The sequence below is a fragment of the Mus caroli genome, unplaced genomic scaffold, assembly GCF_978045245.1.
Source record: "Mus caroli unplaced genomic scaffold, Mus_caroli_1 scaffold_3, whole genome shotgun sequence".
NCBI lineage: Eukaryota > Metazoa > Chordata > Mammalia > Rodentia > Muridae > Mus > Mus caroli.
Genome location: NW_028227258.1, coordinates 130,588,280 through 130,613,726, shown reverse-complemented (window position 1 = coordinate 130,613,726; position 25,447 = coordinate 130,588,280). Strand labels below are relative to the sequence as shown.

Genomic DNA, 25,447 nt, shown 5'->3' with positions numbered 1-25,447 from the left:
ATTTCTACAAAATGCTAAGCGTTTGGCAAGATTATCTCTCAAATGAAATTAAACAAACATCAGTGTTTTTGTACAAGGATAGCAAAGCTTGTTGATACATGGTTTAACCTTTGAGTATGTTAAACGAATTTTTAAATCAAATCATTGTTTCTAAGTGATACTTTAAAAAATATTTTCATATCTAAGCTATCCTTCATGACTTATGGACCATAGGAAAAAAGGTGCAAAATATAACAGTTAATATTCTAGAATTCGTGCAGGGGGTAAATAAGGAGTCCCTCTGTCATACATACATGTATGTAAGTATGTATAATAGTGTGTTAGTAGGTATATCTACATATATGTACATATATTCATATATTACTTAATTAAAGTATTGCTTAAAACATTTCTCATACTCTAATATCATGTCCCAATGCTGCTCTGATATATAAAAATTTATGAAATGAGGGAACAATATCATCCTTCCATCCATTTGATGACTAATTAAAACTTCTCTTAACCTGTAGGACCTTCTTCATTAGGAGGAGCAGATAAAATCTGAATTGAAATTTAATTCTTCAATATTAGCATTTGAGGTTTCCTCACTCTGGTCATCTATGGCTTTGTTCATAACAGGTGATTTACCAGCATTATTCTCTAAGGTTTTATGTCATCTGACCTCTTTTGATTATTGTTACAGATTATATGGTCATCTTCTCCAGTTGTCAACCATAATTTGTATAATAGACATCTGTAACAGCACAATGTAAAAACAAGATCCTCTGTCATTTCACAGAGTGTACAAAATTGAAGTCATTAAAAAATTGAAATCCAAAATGATGGAGGAAGATAGCAGTTACTATGAACAGATAGGAACCTGTGGAATGAAATCTGTCTGAAATGGAGACACAGTCTTTTGCAACTTACTGAACCTAGGTAAAGTTTCATACATATTGTAAAGAATGGAAGAACTACTAGAGCAAAGTAACATTTCAGAACTGACATGCTGCCAGAATAACTGTGAGTGAATCAAATTAATGGCTTCAAAGTTTTCTTGAATTGGTGACTTTTTGCAGGGCTGTGAAGAGGAGGTGGAGTTTTATGATGATGGTTTGAGTGGGGTGCCTGTCTAATTCCAGGCTTCACAGTATATGATACTATCTTTGTGACATATTTTTGGTGGGTTAAGTGTCTTGGCTTTCCTGGAAGAAGTATGTCATTGGTTAGAACTTAAGTTTACAGAATTCAGGAGCCATTTGTAGTATACTCTCTGTGCTTCATGTTTCCTGCCTAAGATGAAAGCCATAGGTCTCTGCTTCCTGTTTGGCTGTCCTTCCTTCCTGCAGCCGTGCTCCTCTGTCAGGACTTTGAAGGACTCTAATCGCTCTACATCTCTAATTCTCAAATAAACCTTTACTTCTATGAGGTACCTTAGTCCTGGTGTTTTATTACAGGAATAGAAAAATGACTAAGAAAAGAAGTTGGTGAGAAGGGGGACCACAGTTGAGAAAATGCCTCCACTACATTGACCTATTGTGTAGGGAAGTCTATGGAATATTGTCTTGATTGACAATGGAATTTGTAGGGCCCAGATCTCTAGGATGGGGCCACCCTTGAGCTTTAGTCAGGAACTATGTGAGGTACAGGACAGGAGGAAGCACTCCTACTCAGCTTCTGCTTCAGTTTTTTCGTCCAGGTTCCTGCCCTGCTTCCATTTGGGCCCTGACATTTCTCAGTAGTCAGTTGGTAACTTGAAGTAAATCCTGAAGTCTAACCCGTCCTCCATAAGTTGCTTTTTCTCAGTGTTTTATCATAGAAACTGTATCAAATTAAATTATCATAGCAACTGTATCAAATTAAGACACTTTTGACATTGAACAAGCTATTCCACAGGCTATCCTACTCCATTGTAGGTAACACGACTGTGATTTCTTTCCTATGGACCTTATTTCTGGAAACTAGTAGTTAAAATATACCCTTGCTTTCTTTTCTTTTTTTGTTGTCTTTTTCTGTTGTCTTTTCCCCCAAAAAATGTATGTTCTTTGTTGATTCTGTGAATTTCTAATCATGCCACCCAGTAACTCTCATTTTCCAGTCATTTCATATCTACCTTCTGCCCTGGTAATTTCCAATTAAATTTTTAAAAAATTAAAGAATAAGTAAATTTTTAAATTTGAACTAAATTGATGGAGGAGGGGTTGTGAGGATGGAACTTAGAGGAGGGACCTGCAATCAGGATATAAAGTAAATAAAGTAATGAAAATATTAATTCATATGCCTTTATAGTAAATTTAAGAGCTACAGAAAACAAAAGACTGAGGTACATAAGACTGTACCTGAAATAATGCAAACATATATTATTCTTTCTTATATAAATAGGATTAGTGCTTATATAAGTAGGATTAGATAAAATGAAAGTATATTGCATAGCATATATTTTATCATTATTCCTTATATCTCATATATATGTATATGTGCATATATATATATGTGTTTGTGTGTGTGTGTGTGTGTATGCTATTTTAGTTCCTGTCTGTCCTGGCCTCTACTGTGAATACTGACATTTGTGTTTTTATGGAAGCTTTTCTTTTTCACTATACTCCTGAGACTTTCATTTCCTTCGTCTGTGACTTATTTTCCCCTATCTATATCTAAAATGCTGTCACATGTAAGAATCCATGCAAATTTCAATCATTCTTCTGTGTTTTACTTTGTAGAAATGATGACCATACCCTGATTTACCCCATATTTTCTCTCTTTTCAATGAATTACATGATTATAGTCATTGATGACAAAATTCTGCTGTAAAATACATGAAGAACGGGCAGTAATTCTCATGTATCTAACATGATAAACATGTTCACATGCAACACATGCAGCACCAGGCACAGGCATAGTGCTAAAATAGATCCTGAACAGTAAATGGATATTTCCAATGGAAATCTCATAGCATATGGGAAATAGACTAAGCCATATCAGGTGGTCATTTTATATAATGCAATAGTATAAAAAGATCAATATACAGCAATGAACAGTGTGCCTATCTAATTCATTGATAATATCAAGTAAAGGTCTATAGATATTTTTAATTATAAGACTGAGTAATCTCACAGGCAATGATGTTAAGATAGACTATAGAGTAATATGAGGTCATAACACAGCTGAAAGAATTTATAGATGGAGAATCCCAGCAGGGCACTTCCAAAGATTCATTTCATCCAACAAGCTGGTGAATTTGGGTCTTTGCTGAAATCAGTGAAAAACATAGGAATACTATTTCTTCTCTCTCTCCTCTCTCTCTCTCTCTCTCTCTCTCTCTCTCTCTCTCTCTCTCTCTCTCTCCTCTTTTTTTCATTATTATTTTTTTTTAATTTGAAGACTCTAACTTCAGTGGGATTTTTCCCCATTTTTAAAGGGTCTTATTCTCATGAATAGGTTATCTATACATTCATCAGTTTAATGAGATAATTTGCTTACAACAATGGGTCCCAGAAATTATGGGAAATAGGATAGCTCTAGAAACCCAAAATAAAACTCACATATATAGGAGAAGTCAGCAAACTGTCAACACAATCAATGGATGGAAATATACATACTTGATTTTGCGTTACTGCTGGAGGAGAAGTTTCGTGTTGGGTTATATAGGCATTGCCTTCATCTTTCTGTGGATCTAATTAAGAGGAGAAATCATTATTTGTTGTAATTCAACTCACTTAGCCCTTGCACGTCCTTCCCATTTTAGAGCCTGCATGCCTTCTGCATCACCACAAATACACAGAAAATAACTAATCAGTATTATAACATTTATAATGATGTCATTACTTCATAAGGCACTGGATAGCTAGATAGCTGTATATGGCCGATACATCTGGTAAACAAGATCAACATTGTGTTTGCTTTGGTAGCTAGGTACTAGAATCAAGCAGTAATATAGTACCAATCTTTTAGTGTGAATTTCTGATTGAAGAGCCAAGAGCAACTCTAAATTAACAGCAGTATCTGCACTTCACAACACAACTTGCCTGATTGCACTTCTATTACAGTATCTGGCTTCCTGCAACCCTTGAACCGGGAGATCAAATCTGAGATCATAGTCTCTATGTGTCCCATATGGGTATATTATGCTATATTTTAAGGATTGTGTAAGAGAAAATCATGGTGGCTCATTCCTTTTTACCCAGATCTGAGAAGCTGAGCCAAGAGGATCTCTGTGAGCTTGAGGTCAGCCTGGTCTACAAAAGAAATTTAAGAAAAACCAGAGCTTTTTGTAGAGGAAACCCAATTTGGTATTGAACTGCTGTTCTATGTATTATATATATTTAAATTAATACTCAATACCTCCAAGTAAGTGACACATCATTAATTAGCTATTTAATCTCGTTTCTGGGATTTACCTCTTACATAAATTCAGGACCAGTGGAAAGAGGTACCAAAATTTGGAAGCAGTATCTTACAATAAGGAAATTATCTATAACACACAGGTGATGTTTCACTTCAATTATTTTTGTAAATTCTTCATTGTTATTTGCTATAATTCATAGTTACAGTGCTAAATGATTCTAACTTTTAAGTTATGTATGGTAGTAAACATTTCTACACACCTATAATACCCTCACAGACAAGAGGAGCAGCTGGACTTATCTGCCGTGCATGATGTCCAGGGGTGTCTGTCCTCCCACTGGGACAGCTGCTGAGTTCAGGTTCTGTTTCCTCTATGTTCCCAGTGTTAGATGTAGCATTCTGGGAACATGAGGCCTTTGCTCCTTCTGCACAAAGAAGTGGGGTTCCATCGCAATGTATGTCAATTCCAAAAATTTTAGGAGAGTTCTCAATCATAAAGGTTATGAGAGAAATCTGTGACAAAATGGGGCAAACACAGAGGGTCTCTGTCATTTTTCATGGTAGCAAATCACATTGACTTATGATTCTTGGAGGTTAAACATATGTAGTTCAAATTCTGAGAAAACATTATCTGTAATAAAATATGGTGGTGGGCTTTTTGTTAAAAGTTTAAAAGATGATTGTGAGAACAGATTTACAAGTATGATCATCACAGTGCAATACTATGGAAGAGGATGGTTTCCAGTTTTCACCTTGTGATGGCCAGTATGTGGCACATACTTTCCAGTTTCCAGTAACTTTGGTTGCCTTTGACACATTCATGGATGTGCATATTTGTGCGGATGCTTATAGATAGGCACAACTAAGGAGAGAAGATGACTTCTGAATGTGGGCACCATAATCCTGAAAGTTCCCATGAGCTAACTACAAAGCAAGAGACAGGCAAAGCCATCCATGCAGTAACAGTCACATGTCTCTGATAACTCAGTGCAGATACAATGGTAACAGCTTGAGCCTCAGGTTTTTTTATGTTGGAAGGTATTTCAAATAATGCCTATTTGGAGGAAACTGGACATTTATGGAACTCCAATGGCATGTTGTTTGGAAACCTATTATTTTTCTGTCTGATATTTGGTCCTATATAATCTGAAGAATATTGATTCTCAGTTATGCTGTCCTACAATATATTCCTTTCAGGTCCAAGGGCAGTTGATTCATTAAAAATGAATCAGAAACTCAAATACTGAGAGTCAAATATCACTATTTGATCCCAATGCTGTAGAAGTTTTGGTATTTAATTATACTATTTGAAAGGCAGCTCCCATAGAAATGTATACTCTGTAATTTCTCTAAACCAATCAAAACCAGCATCATGAGGCCAATGTTTCATTTATTCTCACTAATCAGGAGTCATATTAACAATATCTGATAAGCCAGAAGCTGGAAAGAACTCAGATGCCCCTCAACAGAAGAATGGATACAGAAAATGTGGTACATTTACCCAGTGGAGTACTATTCAGCTATTAAAAACAATGGCTATATGAAATTCTTGGACAAATGGATGTATCTGGAGGATATCATCCTTACTGGGGTAACCCAATCACAAAAGAAGTCATTAGATATACACTCACTGATAAGTGGATATTAGCCCAGAAACATAGAACACCCAAGACACAATTTCCAAAACACAAGAAATTCAAGAAGAGGGAAGACTAATGGGTGGATACTTCATTCCTCCTTAGAATAGGGAACTAGATACCCATGAAAGGAGTTACAGAGACAAAGTTTGGAGCTAAGAAGAAAGAATGGGCTATCCAGAGACTACCCCACCTGGGGTTTCATCCCATAATCAGCCACCAATCACAGACGCTATTGCATATGCCAGAAAGATTTTGCTGAAGGGACCCTGTTATAGCTGTCTCATATGAGGCTGTGCCAGTGGTTGGCAAATACAGAAGTGGATGTTCACAGTCATCTATAAGATGGAACACAGGGCCCCCAATGGAGAAGCTAGAGAAAAAAACCCAAGGAGCTGAAGGTGTCCGCAGCCCTATAGGTGGAACCACAATATGAACTAACCAGTACCTCCAGAGCTCTTATATCCAGCTGCATATGTAGTAGAAGATGGCCTAGTCGTCCATCACTGGGAAGAGCGCCCCTTGGTATTGCAAATTTTATATGCACCAGTACATGGGAATGCCAGGGTCAAGAAGCAGGAGTAGGTGGGTAGGGGAACAGGGCAGAGGGAAGGTATAGGGACCTTTTGGGATAGCATTTGAAATGTATATAAAGAAAATACCTAATAAAAAATTTAAAAACAATATCTGATAATAAAATAATCCAAATTTTATTGCCTTTGTTTTGCCTAGGAAACCACAGTGAAAACAAGTAGAATTTCACACATTCTACACTGATTACATCAGAATTCAGTCTTGCTTGTTGAACCCAGTATTCAGGATTTTTTTCTTTTTTTAATCATTTCACAGCATTTTTTTCTCAGTGGATTGGTCGAGCATATTCTAATCACAACTGACAAAAGACTGAGTCATTGGGCTGAAATACTCATTTATATTTTACTTACTTAAGGTGCACTAGTGATTCTTCCTCTCCAGAAGAACCACCACTTCAAGGTGTACTTCTTTTACAAAAACAGAAAACCAAAACCACCAGCAGCACCACCAACAACAGGCTCTAAGGATAATCCTATATTCCTGTCTCAGTGTAAAGACTTGTGAAAGCTAGACTTAAAGTTCATGTCTAATTACCTTTTGGTCAGTATCATTTATCACCTTGCGGTAGTTCGGAAGCCATAAGATGGATGATGCTATTCCGGTAGATATAATGTAAGGTTTCATTTTGTTAATGGAAGAATTGCTTGTAATTGTATGGAGTATTCTAAAAAGGTTTCCCAGCAGAGCAGCATTTGCAAGAGGAAGTTTATCTAAAAGACTGAACAAAGAGACAGTTATTTTCAAGCCAGATTACTCAATTTGTAAATACAAAGACATGGGACAGAGTAGTTGTATTTTATGTGTGGACCTTGATGAATAAAATGGAAGTAAGAATGTATACTCGAAATATTGCTTGAAATGTTTCCCCAGATTTCCAGGGAAATGACGAATGTAACTGGAAAACAAAGTTGATAATCATAAGCGTGATTCACAGTGACTCCCCAAGTCACCCTCTGTTTGAAAATGTCTTCCATGTTTGTGAACAATTGAAACTTTTTGCTATAAGTCAGCATTTTTAGTGAATATTTCTGATATATATAGCCTCTAATGTGTGCAAGCAAATATTACTTCTATTTTGTTAATGTTTTCACACAATTTAGCAGCCATTACCTCTTTACAGCTCTTAATTTGTCTTTGTCCTTGACCTTGTTGGGGACATCAAGCCACTGTTCATATAATGTCGAGGTCAGCACACAGCCTTTAATGTGTCCAAGGAATTCCTTATGAAGAGAGACAATATATTTTGTAGAAAAAAATAAATTACGGAGATTACTCAAGACATAGTCAACTCTAAAATTTAGGTTAGTTCCAACTCTCTTCACAGCTCCCAATCTTTCCTCTAGTTAGAGTGTGACTGATGTGTTGGCCCAGTAAGTTTTGTCCATCAATACTGGAAAAGTAAGAGCAAATTTTCAGATGTGCTTAAATTGCAGAAAAATCTCTCCAGAGCTCAACATGCCTCTAAATGCACAACTGAGCAAACTAGCCCACCTCAGAGATCAAAACTTCAGATCAAATACTATTTTTAAATGACAGATGTATACAGTTATGGTAACTACAATAAAGACAACCATATTAAGTTATTATCTAATCTCTAAGTTGCAGAACCTCATATCTATTACTGGAACCATGGGATCACATGAGGTCATAGCTCTTAGAGAAAGTCCTATCATCATTTCATAAATCAAGCATGGTTCCCAACTCTATTCTAAGTATTAAAGCTAATATTTATAGATAATGTAGCCCTCACCCACACATCAAAGAAAGTTCTTCTGGCAATGAATAGAGACTATTACAGAAAACCACAGCCATTCAAATGCAGAGAACAAAACATCCTGAGGCTCCAAGCCCCACTATGTGCATATTCCATATTAACTTCTGAAACTTGGGCTCCACACATTGGTTAGAAGAGTTAGAAAGACTGTACATCAGAGGATCAGGAAATCTGCTTTGAGACAGGGCCTCCTAGACATGTGTGGGAGTCTTCCCTTTTGATAGTCCAACAACTTAATATGCTTGTCAAAACAATTTCTGAATAAAACGTCAGCCACGTTACTAACACTAACTGGGAGGGAGTAAATCTTGTGAAGACAAACTTCAAAGAAATTGTCCATATACTACCAAGGATAATGGACCATTCAGGATTTTTGAACATATTTTCAGACTCATATTTATCTATATAATAATAACCAGAAATGAAAAGGGGGCATGTATTTAAGCAGAAGTGGGAGACTGACAGGAAACAAACTTAGAGCAAGAGAAAGGAAGTGGTGAAATGATATAATTAAATTTTGATTATAAAAATTATAATTTTTGGTGCTAAAGGTATGGCAGTGTGATGAAGAATAACTGTTTCACAGCATTGAGGACCTGCATTTGGGTACCAATATTTTGTGAGATAGAGACAAGTAAATCATGAGGTCCTACTAGGGATGTGTAGCAAAGAGATCCATGAAGGAGTCGCATCCTCTATACTGAGGAAGAGAAATCTGCCCCTTAGGAAGAAAAGATAGCATGTCAGAGAAAGAAGGGCAATGGTATCAAATGCATACCAGGTGACCCTCATATGCATGTATGAAGTGACCCTCCACATGGCCACATGAAAAAATTAAATAAAAGATACTTAAGTGCATTACTGTTCATTCTGACTGGAACATAGTTTGAGTCCCTATTAATTATGTTGTGAATAGCAGAAGAACCTTTGAGATTACCAGATTTCTCTCCTACATATCTACTCTCACTCAAGGGAATGCAGGAAGGAAAGTACTCATGTAAACTCAGAGAAATCCTGAGAGTGAATGATGCAAGGACTTTCCATACCTTGAGTAGCCAAGCAACTTCGTGCACCGAGTGTTTGTTCAGGTCTAATTCTTCCCCTGATTCTAATTTCTCTTTTAGAGCTTTGCATGATGTCTCTTCAGGAGCAATCACGAATATGCCCTCTGTTGAAGGGCCGTGTTTCCTTATGACAGACAGAATGTCCTGAGAGGAAGAAAGGAAAGTACCTGTCACTCATGCAGCACAGAGCACTATTTGCTCATGAGAACCAGACCATTTTGTGCACAGGACAAGGGCTGGCATGGACAAGGAGGACCTTGAACTGGTTTTGTACCTCAATCTTTTCATGTACACATTCCACTCTAATGTTAACCATGAAGATCAGGCAACACTTATGCTTTTTTTCTCACACTTTCCTTAGGAAACCAGAAATGAACCATGTGAGACCTACCACAATGACTTTGGGCCATTTTCCCTCATGATAAATGCAACTCAGGTCTGTCCCGAAGAGTTTTCCATTATTAGCTGTAGGAACAGTACACACTTGATCTTGGTGGGCCACAGAGCCCCTGTGGAAGCAAGATGTCCAAACCGGTCTTTGTACTTTAGAATGACTTTCCTCTGCACCTAAGAGGAGATGAGATCATTACCTGTAGTAGTGTAATTTACACGGCTCTTTTAAAAAACCAAATTTCAATTGTATAATATCCTTGTTGTAATGGGTTAGGCTTCCTGTAGTGTATATATATTCTTATTCCCTATACTCTACACTGTTACTAATCTTAGAGATGTCTCTCAGACACAATCTAATGTTCTCTAAGACATGATCCAGTGGGAATTCTCACAAGATGATGCTATCTAAGTTGCACTGAATCATAAGATAATTGATATTTAATTGAACAAGTTCCCTAATCTATGTATAAGCCATTGCATTACCAGTCATATCAATTTTCATAACCACCCTCACTTCTTTTTTTTTAAGATTTATTTATTGATTATATGTAAGTACACTGTAGCTGTCTTCAGACACACCAGAAGAGGGAGTCAGATCTTGTTACGGATGGTTGTGAGCCACCATGTGGTTGCTGGGATTTGAACTCTGGACCTTCAGAAGAGCAGTCAGGTGCTCTTACCCACTGAGCCATCTCACCAGCCCCACCACCCTCACTTCTATTCATATCAATCAGTTTTCTATTATCTTCAAATGTCATAGTGAAGCACTTCGCATTCTTAGTTTTCTTGTTAAGGTTTTAGAAGAACCATTGTTAAATTCCCCTCATCAGCAGTATGTCTCTTTCATGAGAATGTATACATTCTATTTGTCTGGAACAAATGGAATGCTCTCCCTATCATCAAGCTTAGTCTTGATATCAGCATACAGAGAGCTCAAGCTGGACCTGGGGCATATTGTTTTGGTGTGTTTTCTACAATGCCCCTCCCCTAATCAAGAAAATGACACCATGCATTGATATTTTAAGCCACATTGAAATGGAAACTGAGGTGGTACTTGAAGGAAGGTGGAGGACTCACTTTGCTGCTGGTTTAGAGCTGGGTGTCTGGGCTTTAAGATGAAATGGCCCTGAGCATCTGAGTTTGGGTCTTTAACAAACAACCCAGGTAAGGCAGGAAAACCTGTGAAAATTCTTGAGTTCGATGTATTGCAGGTGTTTTGAAAGTTGCTCATGATAATAATATGTGGATACTCGAAGCCTATAAGAAGAAAATAAGAACATGTATTGAAACTAATAATGATGAGATTGAGCAACCCTTCCAATGGAATTTAGCATGCACTGTACTATTTTATATCTCATTCTTCTTCTGGACAATGTAGACTGTACCCCTAAAGCATTAGGAGACTTACGGGGTATTACGATAGGGGGAAATTGAGTAAGGTAAGAACTCTAAAATCAAGGAGAAGAATTTCAATTTGTCACTTTATTTAGACCCATAAGAACACTTTGTAAGGCACACTTTTGCTGTGTTCTATTTTGACAGTGTTAAGATTGGCCTGTTTTGGGCTCCCAGCGGAGGAGCTAGAGAAAGTACCCAAGGAGCTGAAGGGGTCTGCAACCCTATAGGTGGAATAACAAAATGAACTAACTAGTACCCCCAGAGCTTGTGTCTCTAGCTGCATATGTACCAGAAGATGGCCTAGTTGGCCATTATTGGGAAGAGAAGCCCCTTGTTCTTGCAAACTTTGTATGCCCCAGTATAGGAGAAAACCAGGGCCAAGAAGTGGGAGTGGGTAGGTAGGGGAGCAGGGTGGGGGGGGAGTGTATGGGGGACTTTCAGGATAGCATTTGAAATGTAAATGAAGAAAATATCTAATATAAAATTGAAAAAAAAAAGATCTGCCTGTTTTAGTCTTTGATATCAATAAGATTTTTATATCCCCACTGAATATATGCATATATATATATATATATATATATATATATATATATATATATATTGTTTGGAGGCTAACACTCTAAGTAATTCTATTAGTCATGTCAATCACTTCTCTGTCATTTTTTCTCATGATGACAGCCATATATAGAGAGTCCAATTCCATCCCCAGTATAAGCACAGAGTTTCTTGGAATCAGTGAAATGGAATGACCTCTACTTCTTCCCATTGATGTTCTCTTGGAACAATGGTCAGGCTGATGCTGTATGCTGTAGAAAACACATGAGCACTTCTGGACACACAAATGGTATTAGGACTCTAGTTGGGGACAAGGATCTGGGAGAATGTGGCCTACTAATGAGGCAGGATGAAGTTCTCTGGAATAGATAACTTTTCTCTGCACTTCAGATAGTTTGTAATCTGAGGGTTAAGAAGAATCATCAGAGGAAAGGGTACAATCACACAGCTGGATGAGATAAAACATGTGTCTCCATAGAAGCCTAAGAACAATAACAGTTAAAGTAAACTCTCTCCTATCTGCTACAATTAGTGAGGGCACCAAAACACATTCAATGAACAATTCAATGTCTTTAAAGAAACTGCACTCCCAAGACTTTTTTCTTGTTTGTGTATGTGAAGATTTCTCACAAGCAGCAAGAATAACTCCTTTCTCACAACACCATGTTTAGACTGTTGCAATTAACAGTGACTCTAGGGCAGAACTACAAATACAAAATTGGAATTAAATCTAGGTGCTTGATGTGCTGCCCCCTGTGTTTTAAGTTATTTCTTCTCTGAAGAATTTTTTAGAGTATGTGCTGTGTTGTGGATTTCTAGGAAGTATGACGCCTTGGCTTTGTCCATTTCTGATGAATCACCAATATGATTAGTCTTGATTTGCCTTTGTTTCTGACACAGATAGATGTCAGTGCTATAATCAGAGCAAGATTTACAGCAACATTGAGATAAAAGGACTCCAGATCCTTTCAAAGGATCATTATGGAAAAAAACCTAGACATGATGGATACATGTGAATGGCCTGTTGGCTGAAATACACCTTCCAAATGATGCTGATAAAATAACAAGAGCTTTAAATTCTTAGGATTTCTGAAACATCAATGACATACAAACCTCTTTGAAATGTTAGAATTAAATATTATCAAGGTGATGCATTTCACTCAGTAACTTTACTTTAGAATGTGCCACTCCACATTTGTCTTTTCACTGACAGAGTACTGCTATTATGTCCACCTTAGAAAAAGTGAAAAGACCAGATGATTTTGGCACATGCCTATATTTTTAGCACTCATTTGATTGAAACTGAGACTTCCTTACCTGCCTGGACTCATAGCAATAGTGTTGCCTAAAGCGAAATGAAGTCAAATGTGTAGTTTGAGTTTGTGCTGCTTATTATCTAGTGTATTAAAACCTTGAAAATAAATATTGAGGATATTAGCCCAGAAACTTAGTATACCTGAGATATAAGAGACAATTTGTAAAACACATGAAACTGAAGAAGAATGAAAACCAAAGTGTGGACACTTTGCCCCTTCTTAGAATTGGAAACAATCACCCATGGAAGGAGTTACAGAGACAAAGTTTGGAGCTGAGACAAAAGGATGGAACATCTAGAGACTGCCATATCCAGGGATCCATCCCATAATTAGCCTCCAAACGATGACACCATTGCATACACTAGCAAGATTTTGCTGAAAGGACCCTGATATAGCTGTCTCTTGTGAGACTAGGCCGGGGCCTAGCAAACACAGAAGTGGATGCTCATACTCAGCTATTGGATGGATCACAGGGCCCCCAATGGAGGAGCTAGAGAAAGTATCCAAGGAGCTATAGAGATCTGCAACCCTGTAGGTGCAACAACATTATGAACTAACCAGTACCCCGGAGCTCTTGACTCTAGCTGCATATGTATCAAAAGATGGCCTAGTCAGCCATCAGTGGAAAGAGAGGCCCATTGGACATGCAAACTTTATATGCCCCAGTACAGGGGAACGCCAGGGCCAAAATGTGGGAATGGGTGGGTAGGGAAGTGGTGGGGAGGGTATGGGGGACTTTTGGGATAGCATTGGAAATGTAATTGAGGAAAACACGTAATAAAAAAAAATAAAAAAAATAAAAGTAGTCCAGTTTTAGTCTCCTTCAAATAATCAAAATATCACCACTGATTCTTTTCATGATACAATGAGAAAAATTTGACTAACAATGTTCTCTGATCTCTAAAAGACACTGTTACTCTCACTTGTCTGAAGTTCACTTTAGGCATTAGAACTTCACCTTTTTGTTAGCTTTTAAAAGATCACACTTGCAAACACACTTGATGATCTCATAATTTTAAATCTTATCCAAATGCTTCTGATAATTTCATTAGTATTATTTACTTGGCAATAATTAAGTTAGTGAGAAATATTTTTTTAAAAAGGCAATAGAAGGACCAGTAGGGGATTCAGTCAGAAAGTCTCCAATAATCTGAATATGAGCTCTCATTCAGTTGGAGAATTGCTGGTTATAGTGAGATGTGACATGCATATTTCACATCGACTCAGAAATATGGTTACATTTACAAGCTTCATTACAAAACAGAATCTGCATACTGTGGATTGAAAAGTATATTTTTGCTTGTTTGTTTGTAAGGTGTGCACTTTTATTAAAATGGTCTCAAGTCAGCCCTGGCTGCCTCAACAACTCAACCCACTCCCAGTGAGACGAAAGCATCCATCCATCAAGTTGAGGGACAAAAAATTGGAGAGTGGGCACAATGGATGACCATTCAGAGGTTAAAAACAAAAATGAAGAAGGATTAAGGGTAAAGATTTAAAAAAGAATTTGCAGTACATAATTTACACAGAAGCAATGCGGTCACCTTCCTTGATGTAGACCCAGAGCATGGACTTGGCCATCCTCTTCTTAGGAGTGGGTGTGATTTTGGGGAAGCCGAGGGGCTTCCTGTAACCATCTATTTTATACATACTTGGAAAGTCTTTTATTAAAAAGAACAAAACGAAAACAAACAATGCACACTCAAGTCCTCAGGCACATTGTAGATAGTTGGAGATGTTTGCTCCAACCTACTGCTGTCTCCTTCACCTTCCTTTTTTTAATCCTGAGTCAAAAGCACCAACAAAAAACAAATAGAATACTTTTTAAAGTCACTGAATGTCTTACTAATTATGAGAAATCTTCAAACACAAAAGAGAAAAAAAAATCTTGTGAGTGAAGTTTCCTTGAAGACACTGAATTGTTCTTTGAATGTGTTTTCGTTTCAGAAGTGTTTTTCTTTGTAACTGTTTTGCTCAGATGTATATCATTGTATCATATTGAGCCTGGTACCTGAGCAGGTCAGACCAGGGAATTTGATCCCCTGAAACTGGAGTGATGGATGCCTATGAGCAATCACCTGAGTGCTGTGAATCGATAAAAAGTTTCTTTTGCTAGTAGGATTTTCTGTAATGATTACCAAATGATTTTTTATCAAGTTATTTTCTTCAGAAACAATATATCCAGAGTTTTGTTTTGTATCTCTTTTTAGGAAAATTATGTTTCTCTAGTTGAAAACACAGAACTTTCTGTTATTTTTTTTGGTCAGACCACAGACTCTTTCATAATGAGATGTTATCATGTGCCTCAAGGCTATAATAGTTATTATTTATGAATTTAATAAATGAAATACTGTTTAGTTATTTTGTTTGGTTTGTACTTATACTTATGAGTAAATGATGAAAACATGGAAATTGCACCGTTAGCACAGAACTCAATTAGTCCTTCCATAGATTTCCCTGTTACTCACCTTGGAGTGCTCTTGGAGCTTCCTCATGGCTAGGACTAAACCACAATTGGTAATCTTCACTTTTCTGAGAGCAAAAAAGAAACCAATCATCACAAATAATCTGACACTAGAGTCTTGAAGAATCTCGTGATTTTCTTTCCTTACAATCTCCAGCTCTATAGCAAGGGTAATTATTAGGGCCTGTATTGATGGCGTGTCTTCTGACCATAGGTTTGAGTCATCAGGACCGATTTCAGGAGAAAACCCTTGGGTACTTGCCTTTCCTCTCTGAGGGAACTTTGGTCTATTGATCCACAGTAGAATTAGAAATTTCATTCAGCCATCAACACTAAACAAGACCAATATTATAACAAAATGACTCACATAGGTCTCTCCAGTCTGTCAGTGGAATATTGAAAGTTGATTTGACCTGAGCACACAACATATTACTCAACGAGTCATATACTCAGTGATTATGATGCCTTGATAAAGAGATAAAGAAGATTAGAAAGATATGGTTACTTCAGCAAATAGACAAAAAAACAGTCTTTGAAGGTGTGTAGGAGTACACAAAACCATTGGATTTCATTCAGAGATAGCCAGTTTGTGGAGAAGAATTGTCTAACCTGAAAAATAGGCCAGATATTGGAAAGAAGTTCCACAACATAAGTATTTCACACAGTTATGAATCCATTTGAAACAATCATATAAATAGAATGTTCTGTTGAAATAGTTAACAACCTCCAGGAGTTACTAAAATGATAATATTCTCTATTTGGAGTTACCATTAATTGTACTTTCTTGTTGATTCATGACTGAAACCAAGGAATTGTCACATAGATTTCTTAACTATTACACTAGGGTACAAAAAAAAATCCCTTTAAGCAGACATTCAAACCTCTACCCACACAAACATACAAGGAGAGAAAAGAGTGAGACAGACAGAGAGAGAGAGAGAGAGAGAGAGAGTAATAGAGATAGAGAAACAGACTGACACTCAGAGATTCATTATACAAACTCACAAATCTCACAGGAAGAGATAGAAGAGGGGCATACAAACATACAGAGGAACACACACACACACAGAGATAGATAGATAGGAAGGAAGGAAGGAAGGAAGGAAGGAAGGAAGGAAGGAAGGAAGGAAGAAAGAAAGAAAGAAAGAAAGAAAGAAAGAAAGAAAGAAAGGAAGGAAGGAAGGAAGGAAGAAAGGAGGAAAGGAAGAAAGGGAAAGAAAATAAGGAAGATCTTGTTGCCTGTAAGATTGGCATACTTTAAATCAAGTGTGTGCATAGGAGCAATTAATCTCACTTTATTACAATGTATTTTTATTTTCTAGTGGTAATAAAAGTATAGCTCAGACTCCTAGTTGATCTGCTTCCATGATCCATCCTAGAAGACCTGCTGCTCTCAGAGCAGTTGAGAATCCTCTGCACCCAGAGAAGTTGGGAGCCTTTGGCACTCAGAGCAGTTGAGGATCTGCTGCACTCACAGCAGGTGGAAAACAATTTGACTGGTCCATTGAAGACCCAACTGAAAGGTCCCACAGGTGGTCTCATACAGCCAGGGCCACAGACCCACTGGGAGACATGAAGCAACCCAGGGACAAAAGAGGCAGATTACAGTCACCCAGACCAACAAACACCAGGGATTTCCGGAGGGCAAAAGGCAAGTGTAAAACAATAAGCCAAAATACATGGGCATTCTTGGTACCCAGTACTTCCACCACAGCAAGCTATGAATACACCAATTCACCTGAAAATCAGGAATCTGTCCTAAAATCCTATCTCATGTACTTAATAGAATCCTTGAAGGAGGATATCAATCACTCACTGAAAGAAATACAGGAAAATACAGGTAAAAAGATGAAAGAATTAAATAAAAGTGATGCAAGTCCTAAATGTGGAAAAAGAAACAATAAAGAAAACACAAATGGAGGCAAGCTTAGAAAGGGAAAACCTAGGAAAAAGGTTAGGAATTACAGAAGTAAGTATCACCAACATAATACAAGAGGTTGAAGACAATATCAGGTATAGAAGATACAGTAGAAAAGATTGACATAGCTGTCAAAGAAAATTCAAAACATAAAAAAAAATCCTAACCCAAAGCATCAAAGAAATTCAGGACACAATGAAAGGACCAAATCTAAGAAAAATCAGAATAGAGGAGAATGAAGATTCCCAGGTCAACAGACCTGAAAATATCTTCAACAAAATCATGGAAGAAAACTTCCCCAACCTAAAAATAGAGATGGATGTGATTTTAAAAAACTGCATGGTACTGGTATAGGGACAGACAAGTAAACCAATGGAATAGAATTGAAGACCCAGAAATGAACCCATACACCTATGGTCACTTGATCTTTGACAAGGGAACTAAAACCATCCAGTGGAAAAAAGACAGCATTTTCAACAAATGGTGCTGGCACAACTGGCAGTTAACATGTAGAAGAATGCAAATTGATCCATTCCTATCTCCTTGAACTAAGGTCAAATCAAAGTAGATCAATGAACTCCACATAAAACCAGAGACAGTGAAACATGTAGAGGTGAAAGTGATGAAAAGCCTCAAAGATATGGGCATAGGGGAAAAATTCCTGAATGGAACAGCAATGGCTTGTGCTGTAAGATCGAGAATTTACAAATGGGACCTCCTAAAATTGCAAAGCTTCTGTAAGGCAAAACACACCATCAATAAGATAAAAAGGCCACTAACAGATTGGGAAAGGATCTTTACCTATCCTAAATCAGATAGGGGACTAATATCCAATATATATAAAGAACTCAAAAAGGTGGACTCCAGAAAATCAAATATCCCCATTAAAAAATGGGGCTCAGAGCTAAATAAAGAATTCTCACCTAAGGAATACCAAATGGCTGAGAAGCATCTGAAAAAAATGTTCAGCATCCTTATTCATCAGGGAAATGCAAATCAAAACAACACTGAGATTCAACTTCACACCAGTCAGAATGGCTAAGATCAAAAATGCAGGAGAGAGCAGATGCTGGCAAGGATGTGGAGAAAAAGGAACACTCCTCCATTGTTGGTGGGATTGCAAGCTTGTACAACCACTCTGGATATCAGTCTGGCAGCTCCTCAGAAAATTGGACATAGTACTACTGGAGGATCCCCCAATACCTCTTCTGGGCATATATCCAGAAGATGTTCCAACCGGTAAGAAGGACACATGCTCCACTATGGTAATAGCAGTCTTATTTATAATAGGCAGAAACTGGAAACAACCCAGATGCCCCTCAACAGAGGAACAGATACAGAAAATGTGTTACATTTACACAATGGAGTACTACTCACTCAGCTATGAAAAAGAATGAATTTATGAAATTCTTAGGCAAATGGATGGACCTGGAGGGCTTCATCCTGAGTGATATAACCCAATCACAAAAGAACTCACATGATATGTACTCACTGATGTGCATGATGTACATAATTGAGTACATGATATGAACTCAATTAACATAGATGGACAAACAAAAAAATTCCAGGACAAAACCAAATTTATACATTATCTATCTACCAACCCAGCCCTACAAAGAATCCTGAAAGGAAAACTCCAACACAAGGAAGATACCTGCACCAAGGAAAGGACAAGATATTAAGCATTTCACAACAAAGTCAAAAGCAGAGTGCCACAAGCACATAAAGCCTCCTACAAAAACAAAGATATCAGGAACCAAGGGTCATCTCTCTTTAATATTTCTCTATATTAATGGGCTCAACTCACCTATAAAAAGATATAAGCTAACAGACTGAATATGCAAACAAAGTACCAGCATTTTCTGCATACAATAAACACACCTCCATGACAAAGACAGAGAATATCTCAGAGTAAAAGGTTGGAAAAAGAACTTCCAAGCAAATGGTCCCAGGAAACAACCAGCAGTTGCCATCATGAAGAAGGACACTTCATATTTATCAAGGGGAAACTCCACCAAGAGTAAGTCTCAATTCTGAACATCTATGCCCCAAATGCAAGAGCACACAAATTCATAAAAGAAATTCTACTAAAGCCTCAAAACATACATTGAACCCCACACAATAATAGTGGAAGATATCAACACCCCACTCTCACCAATGCACAGGTCATTGAAATGGAAACTAAAGAGACACAGAGAAACTAAGCAAGGTTATGAACCAGATGGGTTTAAGAGATCTCTACAGAACCTCTCTTCCTAAAACAAAAGAATGTACCTTCTTCTCAGCCCTTCATTATACCTTCTCCAAAATTGAATACATAATTGTTCAAAAAACAACCTTCAAAAGATACAAGAAGATTGAACTAACACGATGCATCCCATCAGATCACCATGGCCTAAGGCTGGTCTTCAATAAGAGCAAAAACTACAGGAAGCCCAAATATACGTGGAAACTGAACAACTCTTTACTCAATGATAACTTGGTCAAGGGAGAAATAAAGAAAATAAAACTTCCTGGGATTTAATGAAAATGTTGACACATCATTCACAAACTCGTGGGACACAATGAAAGCAGTGCTAAGAGATAACTTCATAAAATTAAGTACCCCGTAAAGAAACTGAAAAGATCTTACACTAACAACTTAACAGCACACCGAGAGCTCTAGAACAAAAAGAAGTAAACTCACCCAAGAGGAGTAGGAGGCAGGAAATATTTAAACTCAGTGCTGAAATCAACCAAACAGAAACAAAGAAAACAGTACAAAGAAACAACAAAACTAGAAGCTGGTTCTTTGAGAGCAGCAACAAGATAGAAAAACCCCTAGCCAAACTAACTAAAGGACTCAACAAAATTGGAAAATCTATACGAAATGGGTGATTTTATACACAGATGCCATATATCAAAGTTAAATGAAGAGCAGGTAAACTATCTAAATAGGCCCACATCACATAAGGAAATAGAATAAGTCATTAAAAAACCTCCCAAGCAATTAAAGCCCAGGATCAGATGGATTCAGTACAGAATTCTATCAGATCTTCAAAGAAGACCTGATACCAATTTTCATCAAACTATTCCATAAAATCAAAGGAGAATGTATACTACCTAACTCGTTTTATGAAGCCACAATTACTCTGATACCTAAACCACACAAGGACCCAAATAAAAAAGAGAACTTCAGACCAATCTTGCTTATGAATATCGATGCAAAAATATTCAGTGAAATTCTTGCAAACTGAATCCAAGAACACATCAAACAATCATTCACCATCATCAAATAAGCTTCACCCCATGGATGCAACGTTGTTTAATATAAAAAAATCCATTAACCTAATACACTATTTAAACAAAATCAAAGGAAAAATCACATGATCATCTCCTTAGATTATCTCCTTAGATGCAGAAAAAACATTTGACAAAATACAACACCCCTTCATGTTGAAAGTATTGGAGAGATCAGCAATTCATGGCCCATATCTAAACATAATAAAAGCAATTTACTGCATACCAAAAGCCAATATCAAATTAAATGGAGACATACTTGAAGCAAACCCAGTGAAAGATATGGGTACAGTGACAAGGATGACCACTGTACCCATATCTATTCAATATAGTACTTGAAGTGTTAGCTAGAACAATAAGACCACAAAAAGAGATCAAGGGGTTACAAATTGGTAAAGAAGTAATAACAACATCACTATTTGCAGATTCTATGATAGTATATGTAACAGACCGCAAAACCTCTACCAGAGAACTTCTCTAGCTGACAAACAAATTCAGCAAAGTGGTCAGATATAAAATTAACTCAAATAAATCAGTAACCTTCCTGTATAGAAAGGATAAACAAGCTGAGAAAGAAATTACGGAAACAACTCCCTTCACAATAGCCCCAAATAGGATAAAATATCTTGGAGTATCTCTGACAAAACAAGTGAAAGACCTTTATGACAATAACTTCAAGTCTCTCAAGAAGGAAATTGAAGAAGATCTTAGAAAATGGAGAAGCTCTCCCATTCTCATGCATTGGGAGAATTAACATGTAGAAATAACCATCCTACCGAAGATAATCTGTAGATTTAATGCAATCCCCTTCAAAATTCCAACAGAATTTTTCAAAGACACAGAAAGAGAAATTCTCAAATTCATCTGGAAAGGCAACAAAACCAGAATAGCAAAAACTATTCTTAACAATAAAAGAACAGCTTGGAAAATCACTATTCCTGACCTCAAGCTTTACTGCAAAGCTATAGTGATTTAAAAAAAAAAACAACAAAAAAAAAAAAACTGCCTGATATTGAAACAAAGACAGACATGACACATGTTGCTCAATGGAATAGAATTGAAGACCCAGAAATCAAACCACAATCTTAACTGTCACTTGATCTTTGATAAGGTGCCAAGAAATATACAATGGAAAAAAGAAAGCATCTTCAATAAATGGTGCTAGTCTAACTGTCTGGTTCTATGTAGAAGGATGAAAGTAGACCCATATTTGCCACCTAGTACAAAGCTCAAGTCCAACTGGATCAAGGACCACAACCTAAATCCAAATACACTGAATCTAATAGAAGAGAAAGTGGGAAAGAGCTTTGAACTCATTAGCACAGGGGGAAATTTCCAAAACAGAACTCCAGTGGCTCATGCTCTCAGACTGAGAATTGATAAATGGATTCTCATGAAACTGGAAAGATTTGCCTTCTGGAAGGCAAAGGACATAGTCAATAAGATAAATCAGCAACATACAATTTGGTAAAAAATCTTTGCTAAATCCACATCTGATAGAGATCTAATATCCAAAATACATAAAGAACTCAAGAAGTTAATCACCAAAAGACCAAACAACACAATCAAAAAATAGTGTAAAAAAATGGTGTATAAAACTAAACAGAGAATTCAGAACTGAGGAATCTCAAATGGCTGAAAGGCACTTAAAGAAATGTTCAAAGTCCTTAGTGATCAGAGAAATGCAAATCAAAATGACCCTGAAATTTCACCTTACAACAATCAGAATGGCTAAGAAAAAAACCTCAGGTGATAATACAAGTGGAAGAGAATGTTGACAAAAAGGAACATTCCTCCATTACTGGTGGGATGGCTAACTGATGCAACCACTATGGAAATCAATCTGGAGGTTCCTAAAATAATGGAAATATATCTACCTGAAGACTCAGCTATACAACTCTTGGGAATATACTCAAAAGATACCTCATAATACCACAGGGGTTCCACTATGTTCACAGTGGCCTTACTTGTGATAGCCAGAAGCTGGAAACAACCTAGATATCCCATGACAAAAGAATGGATACAGAAAATGTTTTTCATTTACACAATGAAATACTACTCAGCTATTAAGAATGAGGACATCCTGGGTTTTGCAGACAAATGGATGGAAATAGAAAATACCATCCTGATTATGTTAACTGAGACCCAAAAGGACATACATGGTATGTACTCACTAATATGTGGATATTAGCCAAAAAAAAAAAAATGAGTACAAAATAACCAAGATACACTCCACAGAACTCAAAAAGGCCAGCAAACTGAAGTGCCCAAATGAGGACATCTCACATTTCAGTGCCAATTGGGAGAGAGAAGAAAGCAATCATAAGTGGGAAGGAGGGAGGGGTCTGGGAGGAAAAATTGGATGTGGGGATGGGGAGTTGGGGGAAGAGGGTAACCTGATTTGGTATTGGGTGAGGGAAAAGGACTGAAGATCTTTCCAGAAGACCCAACAAGTAGCTGAAAGAGTCAGAGGCAGATGTTTGCACCCAACCATTGGACAGAAACAACTGACCCCTGTATTTGAATTAGGGAAGGCTGAAAGAAGCTGAGAAGGGCAATCCTGATGAAGGACCAGCAGTCTCAATTTATCTGGACCCCAGAGATCATTCAAACACTGTACCACCAGCAGGCAGCATACACCAGCTGCTATGAGGCCCACAACACACATACAGTAGAGGACTGTGTTCATTAAGAGATGATGCACCTAACCCTCAGGAGACTGGAGGCCCCAGGGTGTTTAGAGGTCAGCTGGAGTGGGGGTGGTGACATCCACGTGGAGACAGGGGTTTGGGGAGGAGATAAGGAATGTGGAACAGTCAGAGGGTGGATGGGTGTGTATGTGTGGATAAAATATGGAGTGTAAAAAATAAATTAATTTTTCAAAAAGTAAAAAAAAAGTATAGCTCAATACCATAGGGTTTCATATCTATGGAAACAGACAAGAAATTCAAGAAAAAGTCCCTCTCAAGACTATTATTATATCTTAGATGACTTTAGTTCCAATAGGAAAAGATTGTAAACTATGATTTGTAAATTCATCATGATTGTTTAATCTGTATTATTTATATGAATAAACATTTGTGCATATGTGGATCTCAAAAACACACTTCAATTTTAACTCTAGGTAACTTGAAAATAACTTACACGCATTCTTATCATCGGCAGTAACTTCTCGATTATATCATTCACTGTATCAAGGTTTGTTGCTGTTACAGATAAAATCTATGAAAAGTACAGAGAAATATCGTATAAAATAACTTTGAAGCTTATGATTACAAAATTAGTTTTTATTTAATCATTACTTATAACCTACAGTCTTCAGGCATACCAGAAGGGGACATCAGAGTCCATTACAGATGGTTATGAGGCACCCTGTAGTTGCTGAGAATTGAACTCAGGACCACTGGAAGAATAGTCAGTGCTCATAACCACTGATTCATCTCTCCAGCCCCAAATAGACAATTATTTAATAGCTAAGTTGTTAAACTCAATGATAAAACTACTACAATGTAGTATGTGTGAAGTTATGAGTTTTATCCTAAGCACTGTAAACACATATGACCACACTCACACACACACAAACAAATCAATGGAAAGTTTATAAAACTGATTTCTAAATGGAAATTACATGAAAAGATATCCATCCCTATGCCTAGAACATGCAAATAAACACGAGAATAAAGAGTCATGATTATGTAGCTGGCCTTCCTAAGAAGGTGTGATGATGCACAAAGAAATGCCGGAAGGGCAGAGGACAAAGGGAAAGACATAAAATGTTATGAAACATGTGGATGCGTAGAGCAAATTAATTCTTGACAATCTTTTGTCCTGTTTAAGATTTGTTTATGGTTAACTTATATAATAATTTTTTTTCATTAGACAGAAATATTTTAGAAGAAATAGTAGTTGAACAACACAAAAGTTAATATATAAGCAATAAGAACTCTGGGGAAAAAGCAGTTTAATTCTATTAATAATAATTGGCATGGAAATGTACGCTGATGCAACTAAGTGATGTAATTTTCAGTCATTTAAGAAAAAAATTCATATACATATGTATATACGTGTATATATACATATATATGTATATATATAAATATATTGCTTTAGCATGTGGATTAATCTTGCTTCATATTTTTCTCACATACAAAAAACACAGGTGTGCATACCATATCTATACAGCTTTTCCATAGGCATAAATTCTTGCTACCACTCCCATCCACTCTCTTACACTACAACCAGACTGTCTATCTGGAACTCATAAACTAGAAATATCAGTTTTGGGTTTGTATTCACATACACTGTCACAGGTTGGGATATCTTCAGTATGTATCTGCAGTGATAAATTTGTCTTGATACCGTTCCTGGCTTCAAGAATTGATCTGTGCAAATGCAATAAAAATAAATGAAATAGTAAAATTAACTTGCTAGTGGCTTCTTTTAATCACTGTTAGTATTTTGTAAGATTCATCTTAGTGTTAAGTACCAGACAAGCAGTTCAGCAATATGCATTATTGGATTAGGGAATATTTAAAAGTGTTTCAGAACCAAAGACATGGTCAGGTAATAGCAAATTGACCTAGGAAGCACAACCAGTCCTTAGAACATTTTGTTTACAAGGTTGTTGTCAAGTGAACTTCACCTGGAATGAACTACAATCCAGAAATGGAGGGTACACCTGTGATCCAGATCTTGAGGCTGACTAGGACCTTGACATGGAGACCTTGAGGCA

At 37.0% G+C, this 25,447-nt stretch overlaps 1 protein-coding gene across 1 annotated transcript in view; it reads right to left on the bottom strand.

Moving 5' to 3' along the window:
- Nucleotides 1-25,447, bottom strand: part of LOC147005664 (rho GTPase-activating protein 20-like) — a 38,661-nt gene that overhangs the window by 7,069 nt on the left and 6,145 nt on the right. Inside the window, exons 4-13 of the mRNA XM_085836071.1 lie at nucleotides 25,016-25,097; nucleotides 23,860-23,937; nucleotides 15,523-15,586; nucleotides 10,863-11,042; nucleotides 9,784-9,959; nucleotides 9,375-9,536; nucleotides 7,665-7,774; nucleotides 7,089-7,272; nucleotides 4,584-4,836; nucleotides 3,579-3,652 (exon numbers count right to left, since the gene is read on the bottom strand). Of these exons, the coding sequence (XP_085692197.1) occupies nucleotides 3,579-3,652; nucleotides 4,584-4,836; nucleotides 7,089-7,272; nucleotides 7,665-7,774; nucleotides 9,375-9,536; nucleotides 9,784-9,959; nucleotides 10,863-11,042; nucleotides 15,523-15,586; nucleotides 23,860-23,937; nucleotides 25,016-25,097 (1,363 nt within the window). The remainder of the gene's footprint in view (nucleotides 1-3,578; nucleotides 3,653-4,583; nucleotides 4,837-7,088; nucleotides 7,273-7,664; nucleotides 7,775-9,374; nucleotides 9,537-9,783; nucleotides 9,960-10,862; nucleotides 11,043-15,522; nucleotides 15,587-23,859; nucleotides 23,938-25,015; nucleotides 25,098-25,447) is intronic.